Source organism: Manis pentadactyla, chromosome 1 (assembly GCF_030020395.1).
Source record: "Manis pentadactyla isolate mManPen7 chromosome 1, mManPen7.hap1, whole genome shotgun sequence".
In the NCBI taxonomy this organism is placed as follows: Eukaryota; Metazoa; Chordata; class Mammalia; order Pholidota; family Manidae; genus Manis; species Manis pentadactyla.
This window is the reverse complement of record NC_080019.1, coordinates 205114212-205130546: the sequence shown is the minus strand read 5'-3', so window position 1 is coordinate 205130546 and position 16335 is coordinate 205114212. Positions and strand designations below refer to the sequence as shown.

Here is a 16335-nt window from a genome sequence, read left to right as displayed (position 1 = left end):
ACAGAGGGCCCTGCTTCCGCATGTCCCCAGCGCCCCATGGGCCAGCACCACACTGCATGGACTTACTGTGGTCCCCCTGGCTGGGTGGCTCTGCAGGGCTTGTACACAGCATCGTCCTGGCTGGCTTCCTGCATCCTACTGCTGTGTGCCCAGCTGCACGCTAGTTGCCTCCTGCCCATTCACTGTCATCCCTCTGCTTTGCAGGCTCTCACCCAGGGATTGTAGAGAGAGCTGCTCTCAAGCTGACCCACCACAGAAAGTCATCAGGTAACATCAACAACCAAAATAGTAACCTTTTTTGGAGTTCTCTTTCTAAACCCATCAGGTGAAATGCACTCTTCCAGCCATTAAAGTTCACTTTCACCACAATTCTACAAACCAGATAGGACTAGCTCCATTGTATAAGATGGGGGACCTGAGGCTAGGTCACTCAGCTGGTAGAAGGTAGACTGGAGATTTGAACCCAGGAGCTCTGAGTCCAGTTTCAAACACTGTCTTCTACCCCATGCTGCCTCTGGAAACAAAGAGGTAAGAAGAGTATAGGTAGAATATCTTGGGGTGATGAGGGTCAGAGAGGTCATCAACATTCCTTCCTCAACTGAGGCCTGGTATAAGAATCTCCTTTTGCAGAATTTGTTAAATGTGCAGATTTAGGACTTGTCTCCTAGAGATTCTGATGTGGCATATCTGAGGTGGGGCCTGTGGGGCCTTGGAATCTCTGTCCAGATAGAGCTTCCTAAATGACTTGGAAACACAGCCAGGCTTGGGAACTGCTAATGAAATAGTAACAAGTCCCCACCATTTACCAGACACAAGGGTGCCACACTGAATAAGTAAAGAGTAACAACCTGATGACATCCTTGATTTAAAAATAGGGAGAATGGGGTCCAGAGAGGTTAAGAAGTTTACTCAAAGTCACACAGCTTGAATGTTGGTAAAGAGGATTTTGATCATGATCAGAGTCTGTGCTCATATATACCGCCTTCACCAACAACCTGCAGCCAGGCCACCCCTCTATTCAGTCCCAAGTTAAGGCCCTCCATTGCTTATGTTGGCCATGCCTCTGTGGTCTCAGGGAGTAAAAAATATCTGATTGCTTCCCAGGAGGCAAAGATGAGGAGCACTTAATATTTCTGTCTGGAAGTTTAGTCTCTTTGGGTTTCTCTGAATAGTACATGTAACAAAGCACACATGATATGGATATGAGTTGAAGTTAGTCCAGGAGACATCAGAAGACTACATATTTCCACTCAGGCTTTGGAAACATAAGGGACCTTCTTTTCTATGGGAACAGGGACTGGCAGGAGAGAGAACTTATGGGAGAGGCTTCTCGGGTGCCTAGTTTGCTTGTGGGTTATTTTATTTTTGTTATTTTGGGGCAACTCCAAGAGCTTTGCACCCTTCTGTGCCTGTCACACTGTGACTCTGTTCTCCTAGGGTGACCTTGAGCTGCAAAGCTGCTGACCACGTGGACTGGGGCCAACATTGCACGTCCATCTGCCTGGACCCCTGTGTCCAAACTCCGAGACATGGCGACCAACGGCAGCAAGGTGGCTGATGGGCAGATCTCCACAGAGGTCAGTGAGGCCCCTGTGGCCAATGACAAGCCCAAAACCCTGGTGGTCAAGGTGCAGAAGAAGGCAGCGGATCTTCCAGACCGGGACACATGGAAGGGCCGCTTCGACTTCCTCATGTCCTGCGTGGGCTACGCCATCGGCCTGGGCAATGTCTGGAGATTCCCCTATCTCTGCGGAAAAAACGGCGGTGGTAGGTGCTGGCCTGGCAACCTCCCAGCTGGGTCCGGGCCCCATGGGGAGTGCCCCACTTAGGTGTCCTCTGGAGTTAAGGGGGAAAGGTCCCCTAAACACTCCAAAGGGAGCACCAGGTCCATTTCTTATTGTCTTTTTACCAAAGGATTCCCAAAAGGCAGTTGTCCTCTATGATATCAGGAAGTTCACCTCTTCATTTTGCAAAGTACAGGGGATATGGTTTGTACAAAGAGCACCCTTGAACCTTAGTTTGGCTGTGGGTGCTGTTTTTGAGGCAGAGGGTAAGGAAGTCATGGCTGGGAACCCAGAGTGTCCTGCTGTGACGCTCCCTCTGACCAGGGCTTCTCCAAAGCTTTGGGGCCACAAGCTTCTCTCTTCTCAACTCCACAGGGGCCTTCCTGATCCCCTACTTCCTGACACTCATCTTTGCGGGCGTCCCACTGTTCCTTCTGGAGTGCTCCCTGGGCCAGTACACATCCATTGGGGGCCTCGGGGTGTGGAAGCTGGCCCCCATGTTCAAGGGTAAGTCTGCAGAGTGGAGCCCATTGGTCATCTCCTGCCCACATAACTGTGGTGAAGCCAGGGCCTTCCCAAAGCCCCCATACCCTGTGGAGAGAGGAAACTGCTCACTTCACATCTGAGCAGAAAGGAGCCCTTGCAAGGGGCCAGGTGACAGATGACCACACGGGCTGGAATCTGGGGCAGCGGAGCTGGAAAGGAGCCCCTGACGCAGAGGCCCTTGCACAACATCACTCCCGCTGCCCTCTAAGCTCATTTCTCCAGCAAGGGCAGGGTTGACTTTCTTTGGTTTCTTACTCAGTGCCTGACAGCCACTCAGATGGGCACGTGGAGATGCACGCTCACCTGGCAAGCCGAGACCCCAGCCTTCCCTGCAACCAGCCTGTGCTGGATCCCAGACGCAAGTCCTGGCTCCCTGCCTTGCCAGATGTCTGTGACCCTAGCTAAGTCCCTGCCTCTCTCTTTGCTTCAGAGGCTTTAATAATGCCTATCTCCAAGGTCTTGTGAGATTGTAGACGTCCTGGACAATAAGAGCAGTGACACTCACTGGGACAGTTATGACTCTATTAAATGTGTGTCATGGTGGTGTGTCTGCTCCCAGGTGTGGGCCTCGCCGCTGCTGTGCTGTCATTTTGGCTGAATATCTACTACATCGTCATCATCTCCTGGGCCATCTACTACCTGTACAATTCCTTCACCACGGTGAGTGCCCCCCTGGAAGGAGCCAGACCCAGAGCCCACCCTCCGTGGCAGGGCTGTTCCTGCAGGCAGGGGGTTGCTTTGTCTTCAGTGGCTCTTGTTTCCTCACAAGTCATGGCACCTGCTCTGGGCCAGGCAGTTCATGGGGGCTGACATCCCATCCTCATGATGCCCCTCTAAGGTGAGCACTTTAGTTCATTTCATATGGACCCAGATGGCCCGGGTTCAAATCCTGATCCTAGTATATGCCAGCTGTGCAACTTCAGGGAAGAGACTTAACCTCTCTGAGCCAGAGTACCCACATTTATAAAATGGCACAGAACAGGCACTAAGTGTTTGCTGTCAACATCAGTGTGCAGAAGGTGAGACCTCTTACCCAAGGTCAAATAACTAGGAAGCAGTCCCTGGATGAAGCCACAAGATGTTATGGTGCAGCTTGGGAAGCTGGTTTTCAGAGTGAAAGTTTGAGGTTCAAATTCCAGCCCTGACACTTGGGAGCTGTATAATCTCTAGCAAGTTACTCTGCCTCTCTCTAATCTCTAAAATGGGGATCTCAGTGTGACATGCATCCAGAAAACGTTGGGAAGGGGAGCTGAGATAATGGCTTAAGGAGGCCCAGCAGACCTTAAGGATGAATGGGGCACATTGGGACCACTGTTGCCAGCCCCGGGGGCTCAGTGGGGGTGGTCTGCCACTGTGTCTTTGCAGGCACTGCCGTGGAAACAGTGTGACAATCCCTGGAACACAGACCACTGCTTCTCCAACTACAGCATTGTCAACACCACCACCATGACCAGTGCTGTGGTAGAGTTTTGGGAGTAAGTGTGGGGCCATCAGTGGTGGGGGTGCATACCAGCCAGGGCCCGCAGGAGGCAGAGGCGCCCTCAAAAGGGAGCTGGAAGAGTTAGATGAAGGCTGTTCGTGGAGATGTGAGTGGGGCTGAGGGAGTCACCACGAGGGAGGGGGGAGCCCTTTCCTCCCCCAAAGAGAGCTGGACCGTGGATGGGGCCACTAGACACAGGCTATGACCTATGGTTGAGAAACCCAGCTTGAGACAAAGCCACGGTCCTGGGGGGAGAACATAAATTCCCCACCCTGTCTTTTCTCCTGCCCTCTGAGCTCCTGCCATTGGTCAAATCTAGCTAGAAGCCAGAGGGCACGGGAGCCCGTGGTGTCGCCATAGTCAGCCTCCTGGGGCTTGGAGCAGAGAGGAGAGTGGTGGAGAGTGAGCCTACAGAGGGGAATCACTAGCACTGGCCGGGAAGAATTGCCAGGACTTGAAAAACCAGTCCAGTCACCCTTGAAACCCAGAGTCATCAGAACAAAGACACACACCCATACTGTCCATAGTGAAGGCCATGCTCATGTATCTTCAGAGGAGCACATCATAGAAGATGTGTGCTGGGAACATGGATTTTATAAAACAAGGTCCTAGGACCCAAATGTCTTTGGCATGAAAGACCCATCTGTGCTGGACAGCTCAGAAGGGCCTGGGAGCAACCTGAAAGGTCGCACTGCACCTTGGATAGGCTGCCAGGAGGAGCTGTTCTCAGGAGGTGTCAGAACATGTGACACTGCTCCAATCTCTGTGCTGAGTGTCCTTGGCGAAGCTGTCTCCATGCAAATAAAAATCAGAGTCTGCTCTAGCTAGTGCTCTTCCCTACATCTTGCGTATACAAATCTCTTGCACCTGCTCAGGCTTTTCATTCATTTATTCAGTACATATTTTGAGCATCTACTATGTGTCAGCCTGGTTAGAGACATGGCTGAGCAAATAGGCACTGGCTACCCCAGATGACCAGTGGTAAGACGAGGGATGCATGGGAGACTGGGGGGCCCAAGGAGGTGCCTGGACCAGCCCAGGTGAGCAGTGGCATCTAAGGATGAAAAACAATGTAGGGAAGACAGCTGTTGGCAGAAGAAGGGGCATTCAGGCAGTCTTGGAGGTGGGTGAGAGCAAGTGGGGCAGGAATGAAGGGACTTGGGGAGCCAACACTAGAGAGAGAAGCAGAGCCCAGCTCAGAAAGGCTTTGCAAGGTGGGCCTGGGCAGTTGGGGCTTCATTCTGAGAACAAGAGGGAGCTATTCACTGCAGAATTTTAAGCAGGAGAGTGAAATGATCAAACTTGCAATGGAGAAGGATCCCTGGGGGCAGGAGGAGGGACCTAGCAAAGGTGGAAGGGGTGTTCCTGCTGGGAGGCTGTAGCAGCCATATAGTTGAAAAATAATGGCAGCTGAACTAAGGCACTGCAGGTCCCTGGAGCAAACAGCACTTTCTTCTAATGAGCATTATGGGCTTCACTGTCCCCAACCAGCTCTTGGATCTCAGTGATCACAGAGGTCAGCACAGTCACAGTGAAGTATGTCACCTGTGGCCACACCCTGGACACCCACTGGTCATCCCAGCTCCCACCAACCCCCGTGACTTTTTCCTCCACTCTTCTACCAGGCGGAACATGCATCAGATGACAGATGGGCTAGACAAGCCAGGTCAGATCCGCTGGCCTCTGGCCATCACCCTGGCCATTGCCTGGATCCTTGTGTATTTCTGTATCTGGAAGGGTGTTGGCTGGACTGGAAAGGTAAGGAATGTACACAGTGGGGACCGGAGGGGAACAGGTCTATAAAGGGATTTCTGCCCTGGCAAGGAGTCTCTACCCCCAGGTCCTGGCATCTCTCTCTGTCTCAGTTTTCTTTCCTGTAAAATGGGAATAATAGCATTCCCTACCTTCTTGGGCAGTTTTGAGGATTAAACTAAATAAGTCAGGCAGCCACATGGTGCCAGGGGCATGGTAAATCCCTTGAGATTCCTCTGGCTCTGAGAAAGCCATCACAGAACAGGCTAAGTGTTGCTCAAGGACTATTGAACAAACTGTCCCTAGGTGTCTACTCCATACCAAGCCTTGTTCTAGTGTGATCTGGAGAGGAATACTCCACATCCCAGCCTTTGAGGAACAATAGATGGATCAGTGAATAGTTCAATACTCAGGCTGTTTTCAAATTGTCCTGAGTTCAATCCCAACTTGACTGTTTCCTTGGCTGTGTGGCCTCAGGCAAGTCACATCACCTCTCTGAAACTCAGTTTCTCCTCTGTAACCAACAGGGCTTATCTGTTGGTTTGCTACAAGACTCAAATGGGATAGTGATTTTGTAAAGCACTCAGCAACTGGCAAGAGCAGTGGTGTACGTCTTTGTTATTATCAGCAAGGGCAGAGCCAGGTTAAGTTGGGGTGTCCATCCTGGGGACATCTGGGGAGCTTGCCAATCAAATTGATGGGAGGGAGACTGGCCTCATTCCCACCCTTCCCCTTCAAGCCCCACCCCAAGAATCCAAAGACAGAGATGGCTGAGTGTCTCACGGGCCCTGGCCCCAGGGAAACTCAGAGGGCAACTGTGTTGTCTGAAGTCTTTCAACAAGTAAGGGAAAGAAGGGACTTGACTGAATAAGGCTGGAAGTAGGGAGGTCTTTACTACCCAAGAGGCTGACATGAGCAAAGGACAACCTTAATGAATGTCACACTTGGGCCTGGGGACAGCGGATGAAAAGCTGCCCCATTTCACTCTGGTGGGAACTTGGGGGCCTCCAGGTTTTCAGATCCAGAGCTGGTATCAAAACATCCCTGATCTCTCCCTGGGATGGGCAGGCAGAAGGAGGGCACAGGTGTCTCCCAGCCCAGCTTTAAGAAGCAGAAGAATGTAGGGCCTAAGTTCTTTGGAAGAGACAGAGCCAAGCTTGAATCTCAGTCCCCTGGTTCCTATCTGTGTGCAAGTCATTCACCTCCCTGAGCCTCAGTTCGCCATGGAGCCTCAATGGGCACATGATAGTACTTTACAGGGCTGTCGTAAAGACTGAGGGAGATGATCTATGCAGACTGTGTAGCATATGCCTAGTATCTAGGAGTCCCCCAGTACATGTGTCAGTTATCTTTTGAGTGAGCCAATCAATCCATCAATGAGCATTGACTACCTGCTGTTTACCTGGCTGTTTACCTGAGCATGGAAGACACATTGAAGTGCAAGACCTAAGCAATATATATTAAGCATGTTGTATGTCTTCATACAACTGACTTTTCTGAGTAGCAAGGTTGATTGTACCCATTTTCCAGACAAGAAAAGGTGAGGCTCAGAGAAAATAAGAAATTGACCCAGTGACTTACAGCTTATAGGTGATCCAGATGATTTTGAATTCCTTTCTCCTAATGCCACATACAGTGGTTTTTCTAGTAGATTGTGGCTGGCTTTTCTAACCCTGAAGAATCTTAGAATCAAGTCAGAGAGATGAAACCAACCTAGAGAATAATTCATGCAGACCAAAAAATAGGGTCACATCAGACTCTTGAGATAGAGTCCATTGAACTTGAAAATTTCTCTTTCACACTAGGGAGTAAAGACATGTAGTTTCAGATGATGATAGTAGTCTTTTTATTTTAATTTGGTGAAAAATAATTTTTAAAATGATCATACCCATTGCAGACACCTTTGTGGGGAAGGTGCCATCTTTAATGCCAGACAAACTGCAGTTTCTGGCAGGTAATTAGGCAATATGGATCAAAAACCTTTAAGAGGTTTATTCCATTTTACTCAGTAATTCCACTTCCAGAAATTTACCTCCAAAATGGTATAATAATTTTGTAGATAAAAGTTTCATATACAGAGGTGTCCAACGTAGTATTATTGAGATTCACATAAAATTGAAAGCAACCTGAATGGCTAACAGTAGGGGAAACTTTAAAAAGGATGGTAAACCTCCTGAGGGACTATTTTGTATAATTAAAAATCACATTGTTTAATAAAACAAGAAACAAAGCTATATGTACTGTGTGTTTTTAACTTTAAACATGTTAAGTGAAAAGACAAGTACACATTTAAGCCTCATTTTGTAAGAAAAACTGATCATATATGCAAAGGGAAGTCTCAAAAGACTTTCTCAAGACATCCACACATTTATGTATTTTTCAGGCATTTATTGAGTGTCTGCTATATACCATGAACTTGTTCTAGGCACTGGGAAAGCAAGTGAACAAGACAAGCCCTTTCCCTCCACATCACTTAAATTCTAGTGGCTGCTGAAAGGCACTTAAGTTGTGTGTGTGTGGGTGTGTGGGTATGTGTGTTCATGTGTAATTTAAAAATTTTCCTGTCACCACATTTTACTTGAGTAATTTAGCCAGAGTCAAAAAGTAGGAGGGTTATGGGAAGAGAAAACAGGTGCTGAGCTGGTTGGTTCAGACTCCAAGGAGGGGATTCAGGAAAGCTGCCAATAAGAGCAGTTCAAGAACCCAGAAAGGCTTCCTGGAGGAAGAGAAATTGGACCCAAGCCCAGAATCGGACAGATATATGATGTACATGGGTGGGGGAGGGGAAAGCATAGGTGCACAGGATGGGGCATGACAGTGTTACCCACTTTCCTCCCAGGTGGTGTACTTCTCGGCCACATATCCCTACATCATGCTGATCATCCTGTTCTTCCGCGGAGTGACCCTGCCGGGGGCCAAGGAAGGCATCCTCTTCTACATCACGCCCAACTTCCGCAAGCTGTCTGACTCCGAGGTGAGCAGCCCTCCCCACCCCGCTCCTGGAGGGACTGTTGCCACGGACAGCGAGTTAGCCCTAGTCAAAGGCCCTGTGGTGCTGTGGCTGTGATTATAGTTTTGCCTATTTTTTTATTATTCTGCCTGTAGGTGTGGCTGGATGCAGCTACCCAGATCTTCTTCTCCTACGGGCTGGGCTTGGGATCTCTGATCGCTCTAGGAAGCTACAACTCTTTCCACAACAACGTTTACAGGTGCCTGAGAGTTGGGGCCACTCCCCCATGGCTATGCCCCACCTTTCCCATTCCCCTGCCCTGAGCCAGTCCCTGTGGTCTTTCCTCTGCTTCCATTCCTTCCCTGGGAGTGGGGATGGGACACACACTTGTCCTGAGCGCCGCTCTCAGGCACCCTCTTCTGTCCCTGCCCCTTGCCCACCACTGCCCACTAGCTCACCTTCCTGCCAACACACTCGCTGACACTGCCCTGTCCTCAACAGGGACTCCATCATCGTCTGCTGCATCAATTCATGCACCAGCATGTTCGCAGGATTTGTCATCTTCTCCATTGTGGGCTTCATGGCCCATGTCACCAAGAGGTCCATTGCTGATGTGGCGGCCTCAGGTCAGCATGGCCCTGTGGAGGGCCAGGGATCCTGGAGAGGGAAGGGCTAATGGCACCGGCGTTTGTGGGCATCCTCACTGTCACCACCACCGTGAGCATCACGGTGTACTAGGCAGTGCACTGAACATTTCGGGCAGACCATATCCCTGAATCTTCCCGAAACTGGTGTCAGTGGTCTTGTTATCCCCATTTCATAGGTGGGGAAATGGGCTCACAGGCCACTTACACAGAGTTAGGGAAGTGGTGGAACTGGAGTTGAGCACAGACAGACATGGCTGATTGCAAAGCCCAGGCCCTTAACTGTCTGACTTACTGGCACTTCCAACACCATCCTGACTTTTGCAGAGAGGAGACCCAGTCTTGCCCCCTCAGATATATGAGCTTTGATCCAACTCAGACATACTCACCACCATGACAAAAAGTGCCCACTTCCAAAAATGTTCTCACCAAGCAGGCTATGCCCACTCTGCTCGCCACATGGTCATCAGTGCCTCGGGATCCAAGGAGAAGCCCAGGCACCTCCCATCCCTTCTCTGCTGAGCCAGGGAGTCAGCAGACATCAGCGGCCCCGTGCACACAGCAGAGACCCTGAGGTTCAGGGAGGTAACATGACTTGTCCCTTCCCTGTCACGGAGGACTGCACTGGCATGCGGAAAGGAGCCTTCTCCACTGAGGTCCTCGTCTCCCCTACAAAAGCCATCTTGTTTCTGTGAACTCCCCAGCCACCCACCTCTTTTCAGACCCAGGAGAGTCACAATCTCTTTCTTTCTCCTTCCAAGGTTTTCCCTGATTCTTGAATTCGCCCCGCCCAGGCACTCAAACACAGCATGTCCCACACTGACCTCCTCAAACCTTCTCCCTCCCTATGCTCCCTGTTGCAGCAAAGGGCCTGCCATCTGGTGCCCAGGCCAGAGACCCAGCATCACCCTGGACCCTTCCTTTACCTTCACTCCACAGACCAACCAACAGCAGGCCCTGCCCAGTCTGCCTCCCAAGTGTCTCTCCATCCAGCCACCTCTCTGCACCTGCTTTGTCCCCACCGCTGGCCCACCCACTGCACCCCCTCATCCCATTGCACTGGGCCCCTGCCTCTGGACCCAACCCTCCTGCCTCCTTGCCACATACTCTGTTTCCTTTCCTGGAAAAGGGGCTGACAACACTCCCCACAAAGTTACTCCAAAGACAAAATGAAATAAAGCTTAGAAAGTGGGTGGTGTGCTGGCTCTGCTGGAGGTGCTCAGTCCCTTTATCTTCTTTTTCTTTGTTGCCTCCTCTTCATAGGCCCGGGACTGGCGTTCCTGGCATACCCGGAGGCGGTGACCCAGCTGCCCATCTCTCCCCTCTGGGCCATCCTCTTCTTCTCCATGCTGCTGATGCTGGGCATTGACAGCCAGGTGGGGGTGCTCTCCCACCTCCCACCCTCATCCCCACATCTTGAGGAGCCCCCAGCTACCTTGTCAAGCCAGGAGAGGAGGCCATTGTCCTAGGTGCCTGAGAAGACTGCCAAAAGTTTCAGACCCATAGGATATTCCACCACCTGAGACTTCAGGGATCAGCTCAGACACCTTCCCCATTTCCCAGTTGGAGAAACCGATGCCCAGAGGATAGGGACTGTGCTGAGGTTGCAAAGGGAGGCAGAGGCAGAGGCAGAATCAGTACCGGATCCCAGGGCTTTCCTGGCCTTAACTCTCCTGATGTTGCCGGGTCCCCTCATTCTTGCCCCAAAGAGTCAGGCTTTGGGTGGGTTGGGGCTGGGGCTTGCTGCACGTGACTGACCTCTGTTTCCCCTTTAGTTTTGCACTGTGGAGGGCTTTATCACAGCCCTGGTGGATGAGTACCCCAGACTCCTCCGCAACCGAAGGGAGCTCTTCATCGCTGCTGTCTGCATCATCTCCTACCTGATCGGCCTCTCTAACATCACCCAGGTGGGCTCAGTCAGGCCCTGGCACACCTCGGGCATTGACTGTCCTGGGCCCACTCCCAGGTCCTCTTTGCCCCAGTCTCCTGCTAGCCTGCCTTTTGTCCGTTCATTGAGCACCATCTCTGTGTCAAGCCCTGCACACACAGCAGTGAGTTAGTTGGGGTCCCTGCCCTCCAGGGGCTCACAGGCTGGTGGGGGACACAGACACTGAGCTAGAAATCAGAAGACACAGCTAGAGAATACAACCTCTAATCCAGCCACCAGGGACTGCTTCCTGGAGAAGGGGATACCGGGGCTGAGTTTTGAAAGACTCAAAAAAATTAACTGGAGAATTAAGTTAGAGTTGAGCCTTTAAAGTTGACCCTGCCCCTTCCTCTCATTCCCACTTGCTTTTCTATCAATATTAATGAGCAATGCTCTGTTCATTCAAGGCCCCCCTAGTCTAGTCAGAAAGCATGCACATAACTTGTACAATAAATATAAATGATCCTAAAGCCACTCCCGGGTCTAAATGTAGTTTAGACCAGAATTATTGTTTATCCATTCCTTCACAGTTGCCGAACACTTACTGTGGTCCTGGCATGACACTGGAGAATCAACAGTTAACATCTTGGTGCTTATATTTGGTGGAGAAGACTGCCATACAAATTAGATCATTTCAGGGAGCGTCATGAGGCAAACAGGGTAGTGGGACAGAATAACCACTCAATATCCCAAAGAATAATGAGGGACATTGAGAGTAGTAGGGGTAAAGGGATGCCGCCTCCCACAGAGTGGTCATGAGAGGTCCCTCTTAGGAAGTGACAGTTGAGCTGAGACTCAAATGAGGAGAAAGAAATAGGGGAAGAAAACAGCATGTATAAAGGCCCTGAGGTAGGATTGGACTTGAAAGAAGGCAGAAAGAAGGCCGGTGTTGGAGGAGCAGGAAGAGTATGGGATTGTATCAGCAATACAAAGCTAGATCATGCAGGACCTTGCAAGCCAAAGCATTTGGATTTTGTTTTATTTTATTCTATAGCTCTGTACTTATTTATGTGGTATATTTCTGTCTTATTTAAGCCATGGTCAGTTTGCATGACTGATGATTTAAAGCTATGGAAAGATTGCTCTGATGACCAAGTCCTCTTTCTAACTCCCAGGCTCCTCAGAAATGGGGCATTTCTGTCCTTCACCTGGACATTCTCTTCCCATTTCCTAGGGGGTCAATGGCCTCTCACAGTCACTAGACCCTCAGTGCTTCAACTCATCTACTGTGAAGGCTTCTTGCTGCAATATAGCCTGAACCCAGCCTTGTCAGGCCCCAAAGCCCGTGTTGACAATGAACTGAATCCTGGGCCCACTCTCACTGCGTTTCCTCTTGCAGGGAGGCATTTATGTCTTCAAACTTTTTGATTACTACTCTGCCAGTGGCATGAGCCTGCTGTTCCTCGTGTTCTTTGAATGTGTCTCCATTTCCTGGTTTTACGGTGAGCATCAGCCCCTCCTCCCTCCCTCATTCATTCATTCATTCATTCATTTCTTCAGTCATCATTCAACAAATACAAGAAAACACCATACATTAGTTTATTTAGTCCTCACAACAATTTGATGAAGTTAGCACAGGAGTTCCCATGTTTACAAGATACCCTAAGAAAAATTAAGTGAATGACAGCCACAATCTCCTCATAAATGTTGGGATACAGAGGATGGTTGGAGATTTTATCTGGAAAAGCAAAACCAAAACTACAAAAAAAAGAGAAAGTTCTAGAGTTAAATATTTAACAAAAGCAATATTTAAGAGTATGTATACTATAGCTATAATTAAAAGTATATATGATCTTAGAACAAAGAGTGAAGGAAACATAGTCAAATGGTTGTCCTTCCCTGCGCTCTGGTTATCACAGCACGATGATGTGTTTGAAGTGTGTTGCAGGGTCCCTCTTAGTCCTTGATATTCATTGTATCTTCTTTGCTACTTCCCCCTCCTTCTTTCGTCCCCTCTCTCTAGCTGGTGAAATGCCATCAGATTCTCACTGGCCTGTTTCTTTGCTTATAATTTTAGCGTGCCTGATGTCACTCATAAACTTCATGACATCTGTTGATTTTGTGAGATTTGCAGTTGTTGGCAGTCTGTTGCCAGTTTCTTACAGCATCAAATCCTCAGGGAAAACCACCCCTGTCCTGCAAAGCTTTGAAGGAATGGCTGGGAGAGATGTTGAGTGGGGGGGACATTGAGAGTGGTGGGGACCCATAAATGTATCCTTTGGTTGGTAGATTATTTTCATATTAAAGTGACTTGCTTTCCCACATAGCCCACTTGTTCTGGGGATTTAGTTATTGAATACTTGGAAAATGAAGATCCTCCCCACCACAAAAGCATTAGTCCCATGTTACAGACAAGGAAACTGAGGCTCAGAGAGGTTAGGTGACTTGCTTATGGCAAGACTGTGATAAAATGACAGGGGGGTGCTCTGTGCCCATGTTCTCCACAGCTCACCCTCCCTCCTGTTCTTGATCCAAATGTCACAGGTGTCAACCGGTTCTATGACAACATCCAAGAGATGGTTGGCTCCAGGCCCTGCATCTGGTGGAAACTCTGCTGGTCCTTCTTCACCCCAATCATTGTGGCGGTAAGGACAGGGTTTGACTAGCCCAATGAGGATGAGACCAGACCAGGCCCTGGGGAGACGCAGGTCCAGATAGAAACTTCTGAGGGCAAAGGCAGTAGAAAAAGCCCCCAAGCCCCTGTTCCCTAATAATGCTATTCCCTTCCGTTTGTTGAGCTTAGTGATAGAGTACCAGACATATTCCATCATCCTCACAAACATTGGCACAAAAGGCATGATTGTCCTGTTTTGTTGCTGAGGGGCCTGGGGCTCACCCAGCCAGCGTCACCCAGCTAGTGGGTGCTGCATTCACACCAGGAGCACCTGATCCTGAAGCCCAAACCGTTCACACAGGGAGGCCTCTTGTTCTCAGCATTCTTCATTCCTTCTGGCGAGAGGAAGCCCAGGCATAAGCAGGCCTGCGGGGGGCCTGCCCCGGGTTGTTGGAGGGGGGACGGGCCACTGCCTGTGCTGCTTCCTGCAGAAGGGCAGACAGTTGATGGCCACTGGGGGCTTTTTCTGCTTGCCAAGCTGCATTTGGAGGAAGGGATGCCTTTTTTTGTTGGTCCTCCCAGAGAAGCCACTGTTGCTACTGGTCCTCCCAGAAAAGGCACCTTCATCATATTGTTCTCCCAGAAGGGGTGCTGTCTTTGCTGTTTTCTATTGGTTCTCATGGAGAAGGTGCCTTTTGCTATTGCTCCTCCCAGAGGAGGTGCCTTTTCCTGTTTAGCTCAAAGGTGCCTGAGGTAGTTGGTGACCTTGGGTGCAGGATCCCTGCGGTGCGGGGCCTTTGTGAGGGCAGCCTGGTGGTGGGGTGGAGGGCAGCGGACCTCCTGGCTCCGGGGTCCAGCGGGGAGCCTTGGTTGTCTACTTTGGATGACTGACTGCCCCCTCATCACCCTTCCCAGGGTGTGTTCATTTTCAGTGCTGTGCAGATGACTCCTCTCACCATGGGGAGCTATGTGTTCCCCAAGTGGGGCCAGGGCGTGGGCTGGCTCATGGCTCTGTCTTCCATGGTCCTCATCCCTGGGTACATGGCCTACATGTTCCTCACCTTAAAGGGCTCCCTGAAGCAGGTAAGTCCCTTCTCCACCCTGCAAATGGCTAGTCCCCTTCCTCCACTGTGCTGGGCACATCCCCTACCTGTGTGGTGCTCAGTCTAGCTGGGGAGACAGATAAATCAATAGCTAATGACAATAGAGGGTTAGAAGTGCCTTGACCGGAGTAAACCAGGAATATGAGATAGCCATGCCTGGGTTGAGGAGGGTTAAGGAAGGCTCTTGAAAGAGGGGATAGCTAAGGAGAGACCTAAGGATGAGCCCAAGTAAAAAGCAGAAGCAAAAAGAATGCTCCTAGAAGAGGATGGGAAGTATGTGCAAAGGCCCAGGGGTATAAACTGCATTCAGTGAACTGTGGAGAGATCGGTGTGGCTGGAGGGTGCTGTCAGGGGTGTGTGTGTGTGGAGGGAGTGGTAAGAGGTGAGGTTGGGACACAAGGTTGGGCCAGATCAAGAAGGGCTTTGAAGATCAGGACAAGAGCTTTGGACTTTATACTGAAGGCAGTGGGGAGCCATCAAGGGTTTGAAGCAGATAAAGGATGGTTTATTGAGGACTTACTCTAGACCTCATTTGTAGGCTTGGTGAAGAGAAAATGTGGTCTTGCCTTCAAGGAAAGACAGAGCATGGAAGGTGTGCTGCCCCCACCAGGGCCCACTAGTACCATCTAGGTTAAAATCATATCGAATTCTTGAGTGCAACAAGGTAGCGCTGGGGACATGCAAGTGCTAGAGACATTGATGGAACAGGTGTAGGCTGAGAAGATTTCAGTGAGGAGGGTGGAGAATCAGAATATGGAGTGAAGCTGAGTAAGAGTGAATCAGAGTAAGTGTGAAGCTGACGAGGCCCTGGCTCAGTGATTCGCAACCTTATATCCACCAAGATGTACCTTTTGGACCCACTGGTGCTGTATGGTCTGTGGCATAAGGAAGTCACAGGGTTGGGGATTGGGTGGTGGAGGTCTGTGTGCAGCCCTGGGCCAGACCCCTACTTTCGCAGATGGAAAAGCTGAGGCCCAGTGGAAAAACCCCTTTAACCATACTTGCCATGGTAAGTGCAACCATTTACCCAACCATTAGTGGAGCTGGGGCACAAGTAGCCCTTTGAACTCCAGGTCCAAAGCTTTCATTTTTCACAATCCTCTGCTGAGCCTCAAAAGGCAATTAGGTCTTAGAGTGGCAGAGGGCAAAGGGACTGCATCTGAGGGAGGGATACAGCCTTTGCAAAGGCCCAGTGGTGTGAAAGGGTGAGGCACATCTGAAAACAGTGCATTTTCTGAAGGGGCAGGATTTCAGGGGATGTATGTAGAGAAAGTAATAGGGGATCCATTCAGCAAGTATGTACTGAATACCTACTATGTACCAGACAGTACTGTCAGTGAACAGGACACACAGACAGCCATCAACAAAATCAACATCCACCCTCATGGAGCTTACATTCTATAGAGGAAGATCAACAATTAACAGAATAAAAACTTGTTAGATGGGGATGAGTGCTATGGAGATAAAGTAGGAAGGGGGCTTAGGGAGTGCTGAGCAAGGCCTTGCTGAGAAGGGAACCCTGAGCCATGGCCTAGGGAGGTAGAGATTGAGCTCTGAGAGGAAGGATGTACCAGACAGATGGTACAACACGTGCA

The 16335-nt window shown here is 50.0% G+C and overlaps 1 protein-coding gene across 5 annotated transcripts in view; it reads left to right on the top strand.

Moving 5' to 3' along the window:
* Positions 1–16335, top strand: part of SLC6A1 (solute carrier family 6 member 1) — a 41828-nt gene that overhangs the window by 22658 nt on the left and 2835 nt on the right. For all 5 annotated transcript variants that reach the window (XM_036923432.2, XM_036923431.2, XM_057506611.1 and 2 more), the window contains 14 exons: positions 205–267; positions 1438–1767; positions 2160–2291; positions 2890–2990; positions 3696–3805; positions 5436–5568; positions 8402–8536; positions 8668–8771; positions 9014–9138; positions 10420–10532; positions 10932–11063; positions 12423–12525; positions 13568–13668; positions 14553–14720. In XM_036923432.2, coding sequence (XP_036779327.1) covers positions 1530–1767; positions 2160–2291; positions 2890–2990; positions 3696–3805; positions 5436–5568; positions 8402–8536; positions 8668–8771; positions 9014–9138; positions 10420–10532; positions 10932–11063; positions 12423–12525; positions 13568–13668; positions 14553–14720 — 1695 coding nt within the window. In that variant the 5' untranslated portion in view covers positions 205–267; positions 1438–1529. The remainder of the gene's footprint in view (positions 1–204; positions 268–1437; positions 1768–2159; positions 2292–2889; positions 2991–3695; positions 3806–5435; positions 5569–8401; positions 8537–8667; positions 8772–9013; positions 9139–10419; positions 10533–10931; positions 11064–12422; positions 12526–13567; positions 13669–14552; positions 14721–16335) is intronic.